General features: G+C 41.5%; 2 protein-coding genes across 4 annotated transcripts; both read left to right on the top strand.

Moving 5' to 3' along the window:
* The first annotated feature begins 613 nt into the window (after positions 1-613).
* LOC114451353 (YY1-associated factor 2-like) lies at positions 614-3,674 on the top strand. Of its 2 annotated transcripts, XM_028429884.1 has the most exons (4): positions 614-751; positions 1,070-1,195; positions 2,516-2,668; positions 2,767-3,674. In XM_028429884.1, exons 1-4 carry the CDS (start codon positions 726-728, stop codon positions 3,005-3,007), a joined length of 546 nt encoding a protein of 181 aa, XP_028285685.1. In that variant the 5' UTR covers positions 614-725; the 3' UTR covers positions 3,008-3,674. The 2 variants fall into 2 exon arrangements, with proteins under 2 accessions (XP_028285685.1, XP_028285686.1); XM_028429885.1 differs by lacking the exon at positions 1,070-1,195 and having other exon boundaries at positions 622-751.
* Positions 3,675-4,308: 634 nt separating this feature from the next.
* On the top strand, positions 4,309-16,536 carry gxylt1a (glucoside xylosyltransferase 1a). 2 transcript variants are annotated; one of them, XM_028429881.1, is made up of 8 exons: positions 4,309-4,655; positions 5,115-5,207; positions 6,040-6,223; positions 6,324-6,455; positions 6,543-6,794; positions 8,049-8,172; positions 8,327-8,499; positions 14,128-16,536. In XM_028429881.1, the coding sequence occupies exons 1-8, from the start codon at positions 4,438-4,440 to the stop codon at positions 14,287-14,289; spliced, it is 1,338 nt and encodes a 445-aa protein (XP_028285682.1). In that variant the 5' UTR covers positions 4,309-4,437; the 3' UTR covers positions 14,290-16,536. The 2 variants fall into 2 exon arrangements, with proteins under 2 accessions (XP_028285682.1, XP_028285683.1); XM_028429882.1 differs by lacking the exon at positions 5,115-5,207.
* The last annotated feature ends 3,952 nt before the right edge of the window (positions 16,537-20,488 follow it).

Raw genomic sequence — 20,488 nt, 5'->3', positions numbered from 1 at the left:
TAAATAAACTTTGGTTTAATCTCTGACAGACTCCTAATGTTTATGTGCACAGTGCCCTCACAAATGAATAAACTAAGTGCAAGATATATAAATTTTAACGCTTGCTCAACCTAGTTCCGTTTGAGTTTCAATAATATGTTAAGGGAGAGAAAAAGCAAAATTTGTTATTGTGATTGTGATTAAAATAAATGTTGCAGAGATACATAAAAACATTCCTCCGAGGTTCTGTAAAGGTTTAGATAAATAGACTTCATTAGAGTAGCAGTAATATAAGCTCTAAAAAAATGTATATGTTGTTCTTATGCCTAGGCTTTAGATGTGTTTTTATTATTACATAAAACGTATAATGTGTTACTGTTTATATTATATTATTGTATTTTTAGATAATAAAATTTTAGTGGCACAGGGTAATAAAATGCATCAATTTATGCCAAAGGCTTTGACTTATAATATATATAATTTCTCTTGTTCAAAAAATGGGCAACAGTATTTATTATTAACGGTTCACGGTGCAGTTTACAACACTGTGAACATCTACAAAGCGCCTTTTATAAATGCTGTCACATTTAATAGCTGTTGTGATTACGGTGCATGTGATTGGCCGAGAGAGCATCACGTGATCGTCCTTCGACAGGAGTTTCCACGACAGCTGAGTAGCAGCTAAATGCGCCTTTTCACCTGTAACATTGATCCTTTTCAACTCCTGCGAGACCGAGTTTAGTGAGATGGGAGACAAGAAGAGTCCCACCAGGTAAAAACTTCAGCTACTGTGTTTGAATGAGGACTTTATCGCGCCGTGGGTAAAGCAGAAGGCTCGGTCAATGGACGAAGCTGTTTCAGTGAAGTGCTCATGGCGGCTGGCTTCTGGTTTAATGCGGAGAAACTGTCGGTGTCAACTGAGGCTTCCTTTGCTTCGCTGACTTCACTCAGCAGAACATATCCCCTTAAGTGTTGCTTCTTCACATCTGCTGCAATCTTTATTAAACATGTAGCTTCCTGAAAGCACCGCTCTCATTGTGAAACTGCCTTTGTTTTTGTTTTGTTTTGTTTATTTTTTTTTTGTCCGAAGGCCGAAGCGGCAGTCGAAGCCCTTTTCAGACGATGGGTACTGGGACTGTAGCGTGTGCACGTTCAGGAACAGCGCAGAGGCGTTCAAGTGCATGATGTGTGATGTCAGGAAGGGGACGTCGACCCGGTAAGAAGAACATATGAAGCGGTTGATTTTTAACCACCTTATCACCGCGCAGCTCTTTTAATTGGCCTCGGCTCTGTGTGTAACCTGCATTCACGCAGTTGTGCTTCGACAGAGATGAATGGCACTGATGTAGATTGCATAACAAGAGTCGTAGATTTGATAGGTAGTACGTTGTACCGTCCACTACAATAGCCCTGCAATAAATGTCAGCGTTTACGCATCACAGATGTTCATTTATATACAATAAAGACAGGGATCATTTCAATGAATGTACAACTGAGGTCATGTTCTCAGTATTTTGGGTGATGTGGGAGAGTAAAGCAGCATTAGTTTTACTTTAGTTCTACATGTGTCTGCAAATTGTATGATGCAGTGGTTGTCTGAAACAACAACAAAGGCATATTATACATCAACATACACGATACAAGGAAATATACTGCATAAATAGATATTTTAGGGTTTCGCCATACTGTTAATTGTAAAGACTGGTTTATCTTACTGTGCATTCTGTTGCATATGCAGAGTAAATGGTTATAGGAGTATAACCAGTGCAGAGGCTTTGTGTCAACAATGCATCACCACTTAGCATAGTACATTTTTCATGTTTTTTTTTTAATGAAGATAACATTAAAGTAATCAGACATACAGTCTAGACATTGTTAATGTGGTAAATGACTATTCTACTTAGAAAAAGGCTGATTTTTAATGGAATATATAAAGGTATACAGAGGCACCAGCAGCCATCACTCCTGTGTTCTAATGCTACACTGTGTTAGCTAATTGTGTTAAAAAGGCTCATTGATGCTTAGAAAACTCCTGTGAAATGATGTGAGCACAGCAGAACTGTTACGCTGATCAGAGAAGCTGTAGAACTGGCCTGGTGACCCCAAACTTTTGAACGGTAGTGTACGTCAATTTCTGATAGGTTGAAAAATGGTGCTGACCATAGCTGAATTTACCACACGTGCAAAAATGTTGGTTAAAAAAGGAACACAAACAAGAGAAGCCAAGATCAGCAGAGTGTGGGATAAAAAGAAAAGAACAAAAAGCCAAAGGCAGGACAGTGACGCCACTTATTTTTATTCCACTGCAGCAACAAATGTCCACAGCAAGTCTGCAACACATGGCCATCCTTTAAGGCTTATTCCTGTCTCCTTGCTACTGTATGAGGAAGCTTCACACACAACCCTCCTCGAGATTCACTCTAATGTGAAGTGGACTAATGCGTGACGGATAGAGACTGTTTCTTTCATAAGTAGTTCAACCTACTTACAGGTTTAGCGACATAAATGTCAGTAATTCTTTTCTTGTCTCTTTCAGAAAACCACGACCTGTTTCACAGCTGGTTGCACAACAAGTAAATCAACAGTTTGCACCGCCAACACATCACAAAAAGGAGAAGAAAGACAAATCAGAGAAAGACAAAAGCGATAAAGAACCTACACTGAAAAAGAAGAGCCATAAAAAGATGAGGTAATGATTTCATGTCATCTCAAGAAATGTCAGAACAAATACTTTGTACTACGTTGCAGTTTTTAAGACTCTGCTTCTGTTTGTCTCCTCCTCGCCAGGCCCAGGTTAAAAAACATAGACAGGAGCAGCGCACAGCATCTGGAGGTCACAGTTGGAGACTTGACTGTAATAATCACAGACTTTAAGGAGAAAGCCAAACCCACGTCCACGTCAACTAGCGCTGCCTCGGCAGACCAGCACAGTCACAGCGGCTCGAGCTCCGATAACACTGAACGAGCGGCCTCCAGGTGCTCCTCTCCCCGCGGGGAAGGATCGTCAGTTAATGGAGAGACTCACTAAGCTTCACACTTCCAGCCAGCACAGCCCCCATTCTTCTGCACTCTGAACAGCCTCAAACAGATTAAACTCATTTTTTTTTAAATAAAATACTATAAATGCCAATATGATAGCATTCACTTCTGTTTGAGGTTGTACTTATCACTGCCTTCCCATGATGGTAAAGAATTTAAGAGAAGTCCTATTCAAAGAACTGGTGCAGCAGAAACTGTCGTTGAGAAGTGAGAAATGGAACCATAGCATTAAATCCTGGACGTCAGTGGAACCGTGCCACTCGTGGCTTTAACACCTCGGTGTCACAGTCGTTACTGCACAAACATGAAAGAAATGTGAAGAAGTCATCTCACAGCTGTAGCTGACTCCTGACTTTCGTTATTATTTGCACTTAATGGCATCATTCTGTTCATAATAACATTCTTCTTTTAGCATTATTTCCACTTTACCAGTACATGATAACACTGTTGGTTACTGGCCTTATCCAGCTCTCCTTTTATGCCATTAGATGCAACAAAAAAAAATCATTGTTTTACTGTCTAACATTTGAGTACAAATATTGAACATTTATTATAAGTACTGTATGCTTCTCCTTCACTGGTTAGAGTCGAGCATGACTTAATCTATAGAATGGTTTATATTGTAAAATAATGTTGAATAAAATAAGCTGTAGATACTTGGATATATGTTTTTACTTTGTTATTATATTATACATTTGGTTTCTGTAAGTAAATGCACAGCGGACCTTCACAGGGTGGACTATTGAATGAAATGTGGACACATTTTTGCTTTTCCTTTCTATATTTAGAAGTTGTGCCATTTTTGCCAGTTAAGATAACTATTGTATAAGGAAAGTTGGAACTATTTGTTTATGAATGTTAGCCGCCTCCTGCATTAGCCACCAATGCAAAGCAAGCCGAGTGTCTCATGTAACAGACATATTAGTAGTCATTCATTAAATTAAGTGCATCAGTAATTAAAGTCAAGTGATGCTTACAGTACCCATATCCATGTACTTCAGTAACAGTGTTAACCTCTCACAGGGTACTTTAACCCTGTATGGATGGAAGCATATTGATTATCACATTGTTTATCTGGATTAACGGGATAATACTGTTGAAGATCAATTAGACTGGGTGTTTACGCCATAAGCCTGTGTGTGTCATGTTTGTAAATACCTGCTTATGCACCATACTTTGTCAAATTTCAGCTGCTTACTGTCCACACACACACACACACACACACACACACTGCTGGCAGATGTCTGATCGGGACAGAACACGTGTGATGAAAGTGGGTGGGGCGGAAAACTGTAAACACCGACTCTTCCCCTCGGCTTTACCCTGTGACTTGATTTATGAGTTAGATTAGTTAGCTGGTACAAAACTAGCTGAGATCATCAAACATGTCACTTTAGCGTATAGAAGCTGAAGCACAAAATGCGATGCTATCTTCACGCATTTCTCCTGTGCATGCTCTTCACCTTCTTCTCCCTGCTGTATGTGTTCAGTCAGCTAGCTTCCACCTTGGAGGACAGAGACGAGTGGCTTGCGAAACACCAGGGTATGCCTGACCGGAGCAGTCGTGACACCGGGCACGTTCTCAGGAAAAGTCCGGGACTTGCAGGCCTCCGAGACCATGAAGAAGGGCTCGACAGGTAGCTTAGACAGCGATATGCCTCTTAATTTTATGTCAAACCGGAGCATGTTATTAAGTGATTAGCTCCAACTGTTAGCTAAACCTGTAGTTGCTAAATTTCTGTGCAGTTGCTAATATTTACTAGCGTCAACAATGCATAAAACCGATTTAGAAAGATGATAAGTAAGTTAGCTAATATTTTAACCATAGCAGACCACTTAAAAATGGTCTAAATGTGATGTTTGAAACCTACTATAACCGTATTTATGTGCTGGAATTTGCCGTGTTAATCTATTAGCTACCACTAAATTAGCTAGCTAGTTAATTGAGCAGCTTAAAGCTACAGCCTGGATTATTTGACCACCACCTGTTACACAACTGTAGGAAGTTCTTCAGAACAGATTGAATCACAAAACAGGATGTCCAACAACTTAATTTAATTTTGGGGATCCAAAAGGTCATGTTTTTATTCTGTCAGGTGTAAATCACTGTCAGTTTCTTACTGGAATCCATATTGGAGACTGCCTGCTGATGTTTGTGGAGTGAACTGCTTTTTGGAATCATCTCTTAGGTATGGCTGATTTTGTGAAACCTTTACAAATAATTTCAGTGATCAATTAATCTATAGGCTTCAATTTAGAACTGTTACCCACTTCTTTGGTCCATAGTTCTTGAGTGAGATTATTGCTGCCTCCACAGTGTTCATTTTGACTAATCCTGATCCTGATAAGGAGTATTTGATACCCACATATACACCCGTAAACATACTCAAGAATATTTTATCAACTGAGGGTGCTGTGATCAATCAGGCGGCAGGCATTACTGGTCATTATCATTTATTATTGAACCATATAAAGTGCTTTATTACTGTTGCTGCCTGTTGTAATCCTAGAATACCCATTTTAGTTCACGCCTATTGTTTAACAGTGTCTAATATGTTATAATAGGCAGCTGTAGAAGGTAAAAGAAGACTGCTAGATTAAAATGATGTGCAGATTTAGGCTTAAGGCATCTCATCAAAGATCTTGGGGTTCTCTTGAGTCTGTCTAACTTTCATAAAGTTTAAGCTGTTGATTTAAGGGATAAATAACGAAAATGAAAAGTTTTTTTATTACCATATTTCAATATAAAGAAAAGATTTTCTCTACAAAGAAGTGATTGAACGCTGATCTTGAATAGTGACACTTGGAGGCAGCTCAAGGCATTAGCGATAGCTCCCTTCTACATCCCTCTACTAACTTTATTAACACTTTCACCTCTACAGGGCTGAGTTGCGGTCAGCTGAGACTACTAACGTTTGAGTACTTTGCTGTCTCCTGCAGTTTGTCAGTTTGTTCATGTTGAATAAAAAGAGCCACAGTCTATTGCTGAATCCTTATACTCTGTCTTCTTGGCTGATTTAGTGAGAGATCAGGCTCTGCAGCAGAGGAACACGCTGATGAACGGAGTCACCTGGCTGTGGTGGCCTGTGGCCCCAGGCTAGAGGAAACTATCACCATGTTAAAGTCTGCCGTTCTCTTCAGCCGAAAGCCGCTGCACTTTTACATCTTTGCTGAGGATGAATTACATAAAGGCTTCAGGAAGGCTGTAAGTGTGGTGCTCACATTGTATTTGATGTACACAGGTTCTATAACTCATGCATATGTTACTTGTTTTTATAAAACCTTTCTGTTTGCTTTTCTTGAAGCTGGAATCATGGCCTAGGACAGTTCAGAACAAGTTCAACTTCACCGTATATCCCATCACTTTTCCAAAAGAAAATGCAAGAGAATGGAAGAAGCTCTTTAAACCGTGTGCCTCTCAGAGGCTATTTTTGCCAGTAGGTCTATTTGTTCATTCTTTATTCATCTGACATTTAACATGTACAAAACATGCTCATGTTTTTTTATCATTCTTTGTTTTTCAGCTGATCCTGAAGGAGGTTGACTCTTTGCTCTATGTAGACACAGATATTCTTTTTCTGCAGCCAGTGGAGGACATCTGGGCCCTACTTTCTCAGTTCAATTCAAGCCAATTAGCTGCCATGGCTCCGGAGCATGAGGAGCCACGTATTGGCTGGTACAACCGCTTCGCCCGTCACCCTTACTATGGAAACACAGGCATCAACTCAGGGGTCATGCTCATGAACATGACGCGTCTCAGGGACAGATTTTTCAAGGTAAAGGTAGTTTTGTTGTATGTTAACATCACTTATTTTTATTGGATAAAGTTTGAGCCTCATTATTTCATGATGCATGTGATGTAAAATAGAAGTAGTATTAACAAATATTATGACATTTTCTCTACATTTTGTAGCCATTGTTGAATCTTTCTACAGTAGTATTAAATGTTGATGCCGCCTCGTCAGGGTTTTTCCTGCTTAGAGAATAATGAAGCAGCCGTTGTGTGCCACCTATGGCCCCTTGACAAAAATCCGACAGCTGTCTTTACAAACACAAGCTATTTTCAAAGCATTATAGTTGGTGTATTTTTGTCATAATTACTGTGGCATATGGCTGATGCAGTGGCACTGTACCAGGGCAGACTGTTAAAACTGCAGAAAGCAAAACAGAGCTGCAGCCGAGGCAGAGGTGTTAATTAAATCACAAGCACACATTCAGTTTCACATCTCTCTAGTGGTACCAAATGATTCCCCTCTTTTACCATATTTGAACTGAGTAACAACTACAGGCCCTAAGTTACCCATAGGTGTATTCACTTCTGGCTCTGTGTGGCAAAATGTAAAGTAGCAGTATTAAATGCATGTAACTAATTAAAAGCAGTAATTTGTGAGTTCAATAATAATGCGCAAATGCAAAATGAGAAGGATATAGTTTATGAACAGGATGCAAAGTCAGGGAGCACTCCCAATTTATTAGGTGCTTGTTAAAGCAGAATTAGTGTTGACATGATTTGAGGTCACTTGTACTCATCTTCCCAGATAGTGGTTTTGATTTCCATTGCCGGAGACAATGTACTACTGGGTCAGGCGTAACAAGAAGGATATGACGTGTACATGTACTGACAGTGTGCACCATGCTGCTTGGGTTCAGCTTGGGTTCAGCTTTGTAAAATAGATCTCCACTCTGTTTTTTAACTGTCTAAATTAACTTGTAGATTTCATATTGAATTTATGCTTTATCCGAAAATTCAAGTAATTATCAGATGGTAGCATTTCCACCTTGTTTGAGCCAGAAAGAAATCCTGCTCATCAGTGGTTTTATTACACCACCAGCATGCACCACCAGAGGTCACTCTTGTATTTTCTTTCTTATTCTTTCCAGTGAGCTCTTTTGCTTGAGAGACAAACCATTTCCTTAAAGTTTATGTGTTTGGCCAACCATGGTGGTGATTGACAGGATGTACAGGTTTGTGCTTTCTTGGAGTAAAATGAGATGATGCTCTCTCACTCTGCTGCTGTTTTTCTTTTTAGAATGACATGACAACAGTTGCACTGCAGTGGAATGAAATTCTGATGCCCCTTCTCCAGAAATATAAACTGAATATCACCTGGGGTGACCAAGATCTTCTTAATATCATATTTCACTATAATCCAGGTTTGTGTTTGTGTTCACAACAGAAATAAAGCATCAGGGAAGATATATTTTTTCAATTGAACATGTACAATTAATACATAAGAATAATCATAAAGCACCTATATTGAATAATCACAGTTCTGTATTCTCAGCCATGTCTTTTGCTATGTTACAGAAAGCCTATATGTGTTCCCCTGTCAGTGGAACTACCGTCCAGACCACTGTATCTACGGCAGCAACTGTCAACAGGCTGAACACGAGGGTGTCTTCATTCTCCATGGTAACAGAGGAGTTTTTCATGATGACAAGCAGCCAGCATTTCGAGCCGTGTATGAAGCCATCCAAAAGGTAGGATATACTGTCTTTTTTTTAGAGTTTTTATATATTACCAACCTCTCTGTCTTGTTAAATCTAAGAATGTCTAAAAAAGAACTGAATATATTTATTTTGTAAAAAGTTTTTTTTGTCATATTCTAACAGCCTTATTGGAAAAAGTGATGCAAGAAGAAGTAATGTTCAAAAGGCTGTGTTTACTCCACTGAGAAGTGATTATTTCATGTTTATGGTGCCTCTGTTTCTTTAGAGGGCAGTGGTATAGGTAGACCAGACTATTTGGAGAAACATTTACTAATGACATTATCAATAGGCACTCCTGCCCATTGCTTTTTTCCTATGGATGCTTCTGCCCAACAGTGCATAATCAATAGTCAGTTAAACATTTCCTGTCATCCTGTCTTTGGTCTTCAAATCAGGCAAGTCATCCCCAACCAGTTCCTGCTAGAGGGGGTTGTTGTCTGGTTGTGTGTCCCCTGGTAGGGCTAAAATCTGTGATGTTTGTTGCACAGCCAGAAGGCAAGGCCGGCAGCTGCTGCCCCAGGTCAGCTCTGAGGGCTGACAAACTTTAATACTACAGCAGTGACAATGTACACAGTTTGCAATGACAGTAGGAGACCCACACTGGTTGGTGTATTTAATATTTTAATGCATTCAGGCATTTCCATGTGTTTAGTTGGCTATTTTTTATAGCAGGCACTAGGCAGTAACTAAAAAATCTGCCATGAATACATACTTTCTATGTTTTTAGGTTTTGGTTTAGGATTGTTTTGTTTGTATTTACTGTAAGTTAAGTGTGTATTTGCAGCTGCAGGACTATTTGGTGAAGTGAAGTGAACTACAGTGCTTATGTTTATTAAATTCTGTCTAATACATGTGTCATACTTGTTATATAGGTGAGACAGCTCATTAGTATGATAACTTCATGGGGATTCTAGTGTTTTCCAATTGTCATGGTTCTGTGCATAATCCTACTTTTACCAGTTTGGAACAGCTGATGAGGTCCAGCTGTGTCTTTTATGGGTGGAACGGTTCACCAAATCCACGGTTCGGTTCGTATCACGGTTCTGAGGTCACGGTTTTTGGTTCGGTTCGGTTTACATTCTTGAGGTTTTGTCTACATTTAACACTCTGGAAATACCAGATGAGCATAAAATACATATTATCCTATTTATCCAACATTCAACATATTTAAGAATCAGTTCAGTGTTTCCCATCATTATATCGAGTCAAGTCATTTCATTTCTTTTTATTTTCTATATAGCACCAGATCCTAACAGAAGCCTTTTAAGAAAACCTTTGCTATAGAACAGGTCTACACCTTGTTCCTTTATTAAACAAACTAAACAGCTCATGTTATTTATCTTATTTGCACGGCAGCGTGTCATTTCTGTCTGCATGGTTGTGCGTTTACAGTGTGTGTCTGTGCATCGTGCCTCTGTGCGCAGACACACACTGTCAGACAGAGTGTGGCTTTGTCCACCGGTGCTGATGACATGCTAGTTGGATAGCCTGAACTCTATGTCTATGCTAGGCTAAGCTAACGGAACTGATGTCTGTGTTTTTATTTTTACCATTGAAATATGCTTTTTACATCCCGCTCTGTAAGCCATGACGGGACCAGCGGCAGCTTTGCGCACGGTTGGACGCAGAGTGCTGTGGGTCTCTCTGCTCTGCTGCAGCTGAACCTGCTGCGTGAAGCTACAGAGACTGCAGAATGATACGTGCTTTCACGTCCGTCTCTAAAAGTCACCAGAGAGAGTCACTAGTTGCTTTTGCCAAAAAAAAGTTTGGAAAGCCGCCACATGTAGCGAGAGAGACGCCAAGTTGCCAACACTCGTCTCCATGCTGTGGTAAGCATGCTTATGTAACGTCCTTAAGTTTGTATGATACCACTGACCACCACCAAGGAAATGCAATGCAATTATTTTATTTCTAAGTAAATCAGGCTGAGAGCTCTCTCACTGTTTTGCTGGCAGCTCGCCTTCAATCTGCTCCTGTTGATTTCAGAACACCGGTCAACGTGCAGGCAGCAGTCAGGGGAGGAAGGGAAGCTTCATTAGCTGGTCTCCATCCATTACCGCCACAGGGCAGAGCCTGGCCACTATCAGTGTGGGCAATGTTCTCAGCCATTAAGTAAACGAGCAGGCTTCATTATGGGGTACTCAGGCTTCATGCCTCCATCACTCTCTCCGACAGACCAAACATACAGAACATTGTCATCTCAGCTGATTTTAGAAGGGAGAAAGGAGTTTTAGAACATCACTAGCGCAACACGCACCTTTCACTGGGGAGCTGAATGTGCAATTAGTGTATAGACCTAAAGAGCATTTAATCATTTTGTTTTGTTGAACTTTCCATCATCTCTCCCTGTTGCTTTAGCTCCCTGTGTCCAGACCCCCTTTGTACCCACTCTCACATCTCTAAGCCTAGAGCAGACAGTCCTGGAAGAACCTCTCCTTTCCATCCAACCATGCTCCTTAGTCAGCCCAGCTCCCAAGGCAGGCTCTCTCTCAGCGAGCAGAAGAGCATGCAATAAAGGGCACTACCATTACCCAGCCAAGCCCACAGAAGAGTTGTAAAATTTTTAGTGCTGATGCTAGTTTGAGACATCATGATGGCTGTGTGGACAACGCACCAGCCACATCCACATAAAAATCGATAGGAGGCTTTTAATGGTACTTTATTGCCTGCTGCAGTATATGAAAGATAATAAAGAAAGTGTGCTTTGAGTAACTTAATGGTTTTCCAACCTGGAGTCAAATTAGATGCTGTAAAATAGTGATTTCTTTTATTTACCATAGCAATAAAATGTCGGTATACCTCAGTATAAAAAGAAAAGGCTGCATTTTAATTTGCATACAGTATATGACGGAGGCCTCGGCTGGTATTAACTGACAGGCAAGCTAAACGTTTTTTTTGTTTACTTGATGGCACAGAAGCATACAGTAATGAAGCATCTCTGCAATACTGTGGCTGCTGTTACGCCTTACTAACCACATTTTTGTGCAGTTGTGGTAATGGATATGCATCATTTAAACTTTGAGTTTTGAGATGACTGAATGATGTTGTCTCAAATGACAGTGACAAAGTGGTACTGAAGTCATTTGGTGTGATGCTGAATTAATAGTCCAGTAATGTTTATGCATATAGAAGTGGTTAAAACGGGTTCAATTTGGGCCATAACTCCACAAAGTATTATGCCAAATATGGCAACATTTCCGACTAATATCTAGTCAAATGAATGTTGGAACTGGAGCACCATGTTGTAAGGAACACCTTTATTTTGCCTGTACTGTCAGGTTTTGTGTTGCCAGAGCTCACCGCAATGATGCTTTTGAGCAATTTTTCCCCAAAATACAATATTCATACTAAAGACAAACATTGTGAAAAAATTGTTTGCAGTTTTAACTGCTTGGGTCACATCACAGTGTCACAACAGTATTTGAAAACCGTAAACATTAAACTACATTGGATTGACATTGGTTGGACGGTGGAAAGAGTACTTTGAGGGCCTCCTCAATCCCACCAACACGCCTTCCATTATGGAAGCGGAGGCTGATGACTCAGTGGTGGACTCGTTCATCACCTGTGCTGAAGTTGCCGAGGTAGTCAAAAAGCTCCCCGGCGGCAAGGCACCGGGGGTGGATGAGATTCGCCCTGGGTACCTTAAGTCTCTGGATGTTGTGGGGCTGTCTTGGTTGACACGCCTCTGCAACATCGCGTGGCAATCGGGGGCAGTGCCGCTGGACTGGCAGACCGGGGTGGTGGTCCCTCTTTTTAAAAAGGGGGACCGGAGGGTGTGCTCCAACTACAGGGGGATCACACTCCTCAGCCTCCCTGGGAAAGTCTACGCCAGGGTACTGGAGAGGAGAATTAGGCCTATAGTCGAACCTCGGATTAAGGAGGAGCAATGTGGTTTTCGTCCTGGCCGCGGAACACTGGACCAGCTCTATACCCTCCGCAGGGTGCTGGAGGGTTCATGGGAGTTCGCCCAACCAGTCCACATGTGTTTTGTGGACTTGGAGAAGGCGTTCGACCGTGTCCCTCGCGGCATCTTGTGGGAGGTGCTCTGGGAGTATGGGGTCCGTGGCCCTCTGTTGAGGGCCGTTAGGTCCCTGTATGGCCGGAGCAGGAGTTTGGTTCGTATTGCCGGCAGTAAGTCAGACCTGTTCCCAGTGCATGTTGGACTCCGGCAGGGCTGCCCTTTGTCACCGGTTCTGTTCATAATTTTTATGGACAGAATTTCTAGGCGCAGCGAGGGACCGGAGGGGATCTGGTTCGGGAACCATAGGATTTCATCTCTGCTTTTTGCAGATGATGTTGTCCTGTTGGCTTCATCGAGCCGGGACCTCCAGTGTGCACTGGGACGGTTTGCAGCCGAGTGTGAAGCGGCTGGGATGAGAATCAGCACCTCCAAGTCTGAGGCCATGGTTCTCGACCGGAAAAAGGTAGTCTGTCCTCTCTGGGTCGGAGGAGAGCTCCTGCCCCAAGTGGAGGAGTTTGTGTATCTCGGGGTCTCGTTCACGAGTGAGGGGAAAATGGAGCGGGAGATTGACAGATGGATCGGTGCAGCTTCCGCAGTAATGCGGTCGCTGTACCGGTCTGTTGTGGTGAAGAAGGAGCTGAGCCGGAAGGCGAGGCTCTCGATTTACCGGTCAATCTACGTTCCTACCCTCACCTATGGTCATGAGCTTTGGGTAGTGACCGAAAGAATGAGATCGCGAATACAGGCGGCCAAAATGAGTTTCCTTCGAAGGGTGGCTGGGCGCTCCCTTAGAGATAGGGTGAGAAGCTCAGTCACCCGAGAGGAGCTCGGAGTAGAGCCACTGCTCCTCCACATCGAAAGGAGCCAGCTGAGGTGGCTCGGGCATCTGGTTCGGATGCCTCCTGGACGCCTCCCTGGGGAGGTGTTCCGGGCATGTCCCACTGGGAGGAGGCCCCGGGGAAGACCCAGGACGCGGTGGAGAGACTATGTCTCTCGGCTGGCCTGGGAACGCCTCGGGATTCCCCCAGAGGAGCTGGAGGAAGTGTCTGGTGAGAGGGAAGTTTGGGTGTCCCTGCTTAGACTGCTGCCCCCGCGACCCGGCCCCGGATAAGCGGTAGAAGATGGATGGATGGATGGATGGATTAAACTACATAAAACCATTTCTCTTGGTTTTGTCCTTTTTTTTTTTTTTTTTAAACAAATGACAAAAAAGCAAGAAGCAGAAATCACTGTTAAGTGTGTACAGGACACACATGATGGCAACTTCACATCCTTTGCACCCATCCACCCTAATTACTTTCTCTTCCTGAATGACAACAAACATATGGGGAGCTTCTGTTCCACTAATGTAGCATCTTCAAGTGATAACTGTCTTTACTTATAATTTTCTCTCAGTTCTCTGTGGTTCTGTAAAATTAGCCACATGTTTCCCACTTGAATTTTTACATGTAGTTATTGTGATGATTTTCAGCAGTTCAATAAAAATATTTTTTCAGTTTATTTTAATGAGACCGTTTAGAGACAATTGTTTAATGGCGTCAAAAGCCCAATTTGAAATAGAACTGCCAAAAACATGAGGACATAGATGTTTCTTTTCATGATTAGATCAGCTGAATCACAGATATGATGTTGGTGTGTCTTTCTCTTTATCCTAGTACCCATTTGGAAAGAACATGGAGACTTCACTCCTTCAGCCACTGGAAGTGTCGCTGCTGACAACCACACACACCTACTGTGGTAGAGCCAGCCACCTGTTCACCAAGAGGTTAAAACAAAGCATCATGTCTGTTCAGCAGGACTCTACACAGGCAAGATGATAGCTGTACCATCCCATCAATAGTGCCTAATGTCTCTGTTAGTACAGTCTTTTCTTTATGTTACTCCTGTGGAGATGATGAACTGGGAGACAAAGAGACTTCGGTAAACTCTGAACCATAAAACGTGCAACCCTGTCAGCCCTGGAGGACCGGTGCAGACCAACACACAGCAGTAACTCACTGGATGAAAGGACAGAGGTATTGCAGCATAATTTTTCGACTGTAAGGTTCAACAACATGCCTTGTCATGGTCCAAAGTGAGGTAGAGTTGATACTCTGCCAGGCATGTGCACATGTGATCAGGAAGGTGCAGCTTTTTGCTGGTGAACTCTCACTCACACCAAATCAGACTCCTTCAGACCCTAGGTTGCAGAGTTGATCCAAATCTGTCTCAGAGAAAATTAACTGGAGGCAGACAAAGTGCCGGTGATGATTTCAGAGATTGTAGACCATCATCTGATTAGAACCATGCCTGCCAGCTTCCTTTTACCTCTGCCAGGGATGTCTTCAGTACTGTGACCTGCCGTGCCAGCTCAATGGAATAAATCATTCAGTTACAAGAAAGCTCAGGACTGCAGTAGCATTTAAACAAAACAGTAAAATGACAAGTAGTATTGATCCCAGGAGCTGAACAGTGCAGACAAGGCAACTCACTTGCATCTGTATAGAGACATAAGTAGTATTGCTCCATGCATTTTGAGCCTAGTAGTAAACACAGCCACAACCGCTTCCAGGGTGAAATTTCCCAAGCCTTTGAATTTTGAACTTTATGAAAGTTCCAATAAATACCAGCATAGCAACAGCAATAAAAGCACATCTTGACTTCGATGGGAAAACTTTCACTCTTTGCACTGCTTCTAAATCCTATGAAGCGTTTCAGTTCAGGTTTAGAGTTAAAGAGTTAAATGTGCACAACACCAATACCTATGTGCTTTTATAGATTTACCATTTCTTATTACATCCTGGAGGAAGGAGGGGTTGAAGGACAGGTCAGGTGGTTGTCTGTAAAAATGGCCAATTGCAGAGCCTGGAATTCTTTGTCTATCATTTCAATCTGTGCATCCTGGCATCAAGCTGGAAAGGACGGGATCTCTTAGATTTTGGAGTGGGGTTACCTTTGTGTCATCAGATCTTTTCCCCCCCTGAGTTCATAGTCATACATGTCCATGTTGATACATTCCTTTAGGTGAGCAATGTGTAAAAATGAAAGAGAGTATTTTTTTATCCTGGATCTTAAAGGTGTTTGTTGTTGGATCGTGCCCTGGGTCTTACTGGTTCTTGTGTTACGCACCATCAGCCTCTCCCCCATTCCTCTTGGCAGTGGATTGGCTTTAACTGTTCATTTTCTAATAGAGCCAGTGTTGACATGTATCAGTCCATTGATCATAATCAGGTCACACATATACTTTTTATCACTATATTGCCGCTGGATCCGCTTTACCCTGCTGTGTACTTAGCTGATCAGATGGACACGACCTGTGCTCCAGACAATCAGGTTGTATTATTTTGTTTTAAGATGGAATCTACAATCATTTTGTACAGTTGTTGAATGTTTTTCTGAAAGGCATATCATATATAGCAGACATATCAAAAGTATTTCATTGTAATTTTAATATAATTCTGCGTACATGTTGTTCAGTATATCACAGAAAAGGGTTGCCATTTTTTCAGGTACTTATTAATTATATATGAATGTTATTTGCTCACAACTCACAAGGTGTTTTACTTTTAAGGGACAATTCACTGTAAAATCAAACAAGATGTTTTCTTGTGATCTGTCATTGTATTTATGCATCTAGTTTATTTTGGTGAGTTCTGGAGTTCAACAGCAGCCTCATAGTTGTTACAGTGTGCACTTTCATCCTCCGCATCATGTGTAGTCGCATGCTGCCTGGTAACGGTCATTTTCTTCTGTTTTGTTCTGTTTTTCTTTGTTGTGGTCTGAGTGCTAAAAGCAGAGTACCATCTACTTCACATCAAAAACTTGAATATTTGAACTGTCCCTTTAAGTCATAATAGTTTACTGTAAAGCTGGGATGAACATTTAAATGTCTGGATAATAAATGTTTTATAAAGAGAAAAAATGAGAAGGTTTGGTGGTGATGTATTGAACTTGTCAGCAGGTTTTTTTATGCTGCTGGTCCCCAATCATCTCCTCAGGAAATTAAGCAATTACAATATTTATGTGTTCATAATGAGGCAAATTTATTCTTATGTGATTAAATTGTTTTTATGTCTTAAATTGAACACTTTCTGCACTATTTGCGTCAGTCATCTTAACTGCTTTGCATAAATTGTTCTTGTTGCCTGTTGAGCAAGAGCTATGTCCTAGAACTCAGCAACAAAAGTTCTATGTGTGAATATGGAGATTCAGAAAGTGTTGTTAGATGGCCAAAGAGGAGCTGATGTGTCTGGGCCAGTAGCCTCTGGCTCTTCATTTCACAGGCAGATTGACAGGCGTGCAGAGAATCAGCAATAGGTCTGTGTGATGAATTTCAAATGGTCTCTATGCTAAGAAACTAAGCTGGATGTATCCATTTTCTTGTTAAGGATTTGCATGTGAAAGTGTGCAGCAAGTGAGAAAATGCTTTCCATGTTGTAAGGAAGAATTATCTCAGTGTCATGAGATGAAGCCTGTTCATAGAAGTAGCCATAGCACATCAGTGTTTTTGAATAATTTACATATTTCAGTATGAGCTATTAGTAACAGAGCTGTAGTCAGAGAGAGAATGCCAAACATTAGGTCATGTTACTCCCACTAAAGGTTGATTGACATGTTAAAGGCAGTGAAAGGCTTATCAACATGCTCTTTCCTAATTTAAATGTAAGATGCACATGATTCTAAAAGTATATTCAAGGGGTTATGCAAGTATGGATTTTTACTGGCCTTGCACGAAAAATCACAAGAGATTAAATCGTTTCTCCTGAAGTGAAGTCATTATTTGCTAAAAAAATATTCTGATATTAAACACCTTTGAGCTCAACCCTTAGTAAGATGGATGTTTGCAACTTCAGAATACAAAGTATGTTCAGTTTTTCAGAGGAGCAGCTAATGCTGCTGCAGTCTGTTTACACTCCCTCTGAGTATAATGGTGATTGAGATCTGATTCTCTTTCAGTCTAACAGGAATTGCCAATGGATTATTCATGTTATTGCTTGCACCACTTGGTCTCTGTGATGTTCGATAGCAGTTTAAAGCCCGGGCATAAATTAAAACAGTTTGAGTGCAAAAATATTCAGAGAAAGCATCATGTCATATTAGACGGAGCGGTGTCATCAGCAGCCTCTTTACCTGAGGGTAAGTGCAGAGCTAAAATCAATAACCGGTATATACAAAGGAGCTTCAACATGTCTATGTGTTTTTAGAGTGCGTTACAATTGTTATTAATATAGGAAAGAAAAATGAGTACTCACAAAATGTGGTCTGATCCATTTTCAGAGTACGGGAAAGAGGGTAAGTAAATACCACTTTTCTCCTGGGTCTGAAGTTGGATTTATTCATCAAAGTTTTCCTAGCAGATCCTTTCAGACTCCATCACACTAAATGGGAAATGTCTGCGCTGCTGTCCTTATGTCTCTCCACAGCTGGTGTTAAAGTCTGGGGTTTGTTGGGCCCCTGAAGAGCTCCTTTCACACTCCTGATCTGTCTGTTGTAGACACTTTTTTGATGAAAGCACAGAAGAAGAAGGACGTGGTCCAAAGAAGTCATCTTGGCTGAAAGACAAACCCACTCTCATCTGTGGATGAAACGTCCATATGATAAAAAATGTTTGCGTATACACTTAAGCTCGTCTCCGCGTGGACAAGGCCTTTGATTCGAACAAAATATATACAAAAATATAAAGAGGAAGATGCTTTTAATCGGGTACACTTCAGATAAACTAATCACAATAGTAGAAACTAAATAGTAGTAGAGCAGGGATAAGAAGAAAGCAAGAAGTTTATCTCAGCTGAATGGTCCAGACAGGAAATATGTTTCTTCCCCATGCATGCATCTCCCTGCTGCAGAAGTTTGTCACATTTACAAGACAATATTTGGATCAATAAACATTTGCCTGCAGTGCTGAGAAAGGTATAAATGTGCTGGTATGTCACTGTTTAAAACAATTAATGTGATTTACTGTTGAGCATCAGTTATGCGTGGAACTTCAGTAGTGAAGTTTGCCACTGTAAGCAGAGCATGATGAGGTATATGCAAATAAAAATAAAAAATGAAACTGCCAGCTCAGTGCCAATAGTCAGAAACTATGGTGGAGTGCAAAGTAAGAAAGTAAGAAAGTATGAAGCAGACACCGCCTTCACCTTTAAGACCAGACTTAAACCCTTTCTGTTTAGTAAAGTGTACAGTGTAACTCAAACAGTGTGTCGGGCTGATAGGTGTAGCTACAGTCTCTTCTTGACATACAGCCACAGGTAGAATAGGGCTGACTAACTCGTAGTCTTTAATCTTTATCATTGCTACGCTGCTGGGGGACACAAACATGATCCACTGAGCAGTTCCAACCCTTCCACCATGTTTATTCCCCGGCCTCCTCTCCTCTTCTTCCCCTGTCATGTTTGTCCTTTGTAATGTATGATGTTGATTGCATGTTTGTTCCTCTCTCTCTCTCTCTCTCTTTCATCCTCTCTGTCCTGTCCACCTCTTCTTCTCTTCCTTTACCGGCCGGCTATCAGCAGGATAGTTCTCCCTTGTGAGCCGGGTCCTGCTCTTGGTTTCTTTCTGTTAAAAGGGAGGTTTTTTTTCTTGCCACTGTCTGGTTGCTCGGGGGGGTTCAGGCTCTGCATAAAGCAACTAGAGTCAATGTTGATTATAAAAGAATTGATCTGCATTATAAACCTCTACAGATTGCAAGCTTTTTATGACAATGTCATCAGACGCTTTAAAAACATGGAATGCCTGATTACAGTAGAACTACTTAAGGCTTATTTATTCTTCTGTGTGGAATCGATTGGGGCCCTAAGCCGTACCCTGATGTGCATGTCCCAACAAATGTCCATTTTCCATGAAGATATTTCATTAAGGGTATCATCACTTCATCCAATTATTCCAAATCCTGAGGATTCACTTCTTTAAAGCCTTTGTCTCAGATCCTGAGGACTCTGTATTTATTCTTCCATGAACAAAAGGCTCACCGGATTAATGACACATTGCTTCATGCTACACTGTGTGGATCAATGTTTCAACAAATAATCAATGCTGGCTACAACAGGGTGCTGGCTTCACTCTACTAACTCAGCAGCTATAAACAACAGTCAAACAGCCTCCTCGAATACCCCGAGGGGCACTCGCCTCCACTGCCAGTGCACGCAGGAGGACATGTTTTATAGATGCGTAACATTCAAACGCACAAAAATAAGGATGTTATTACTCGGGCTCCCTCTTATATTGGATTTTTATGGCTCACTTGGAGCAAATGTCATTCAGATTGAGCATTCAAAATGCACACATAATACAGTCTGTATTACTGCTCATAAAAGAGAGTATCAATCACTCCGGCTGACCTTTTCTCCCCCTGATAAAGTGTCTCATCAATGAGCTACATCCTGTTGCCTGAGGGCGAACGGACTATTTGTTGAAATCAATTCCACGTCAAGTATTGTTAGTGAACCATATGCTTCATGATTCAATGCAGCACACTTTCTTGATTGCTCTGTGGACAGTGACACCACCGTCCAACTGACGGTTCTTTGTCTGTGGCTTGACCAAATACCAAGGAAGTGTTTGCATTGTCTGAGTACATATAAATGGATGTGTGCTTGTGTCTGTTGACGTCTGACGTTGGGTTTTGTTTACTGTTGCTAAGCCTTCCTCAGCCCCACAGTGTGTCATCTTTTTTTAACCTCGTTGTTTTAATCAATTAATAATTTTAACACACTGCGTAAACTTTGTTCCTCTAAACTTGTTTTTAATAGCAGTTGCGCTTCACTCCATCTTTTGAGTCTCTTGAGTCCTTAGTCTCATATACTGTAGGTCATTTAATTGTCTTGCTCCCACATCCCTCCTCCACTGGCATTTCCTAATGAATCCATCTTTCTCAGGCCCGCACACAGAGGTTGCTTCATTGACTATTGGAGCAGCTCGACCTGCGTGTGGAACCTTTAATTGTTTTTTCGCAGAGTCTGACAGCAGACGACACATGATGGATTTGCTAGATCACTTATCTCTGACACGAAAAAGAGGACAATCTGTGTGCCCCTA

The sequence above is a fragment of the Parambassis ranga genome, chromosome 19 (genome assembly GCF_900634625.1).
Source record: "Parambassis ranga chromosome 19, fParRan2.1, whole genome shotgun sequence".
Classification (NCBI taxonomy): Eukaryota; Metazoa; Chordata; class Actinopteri; family Ambassidae; genus Parambassis; species Parambassis ranga.
Note: the sequence above shows the minus strand (reverse complement) of the source record. Positions and strands in the feature narration are given on the sequence as shown.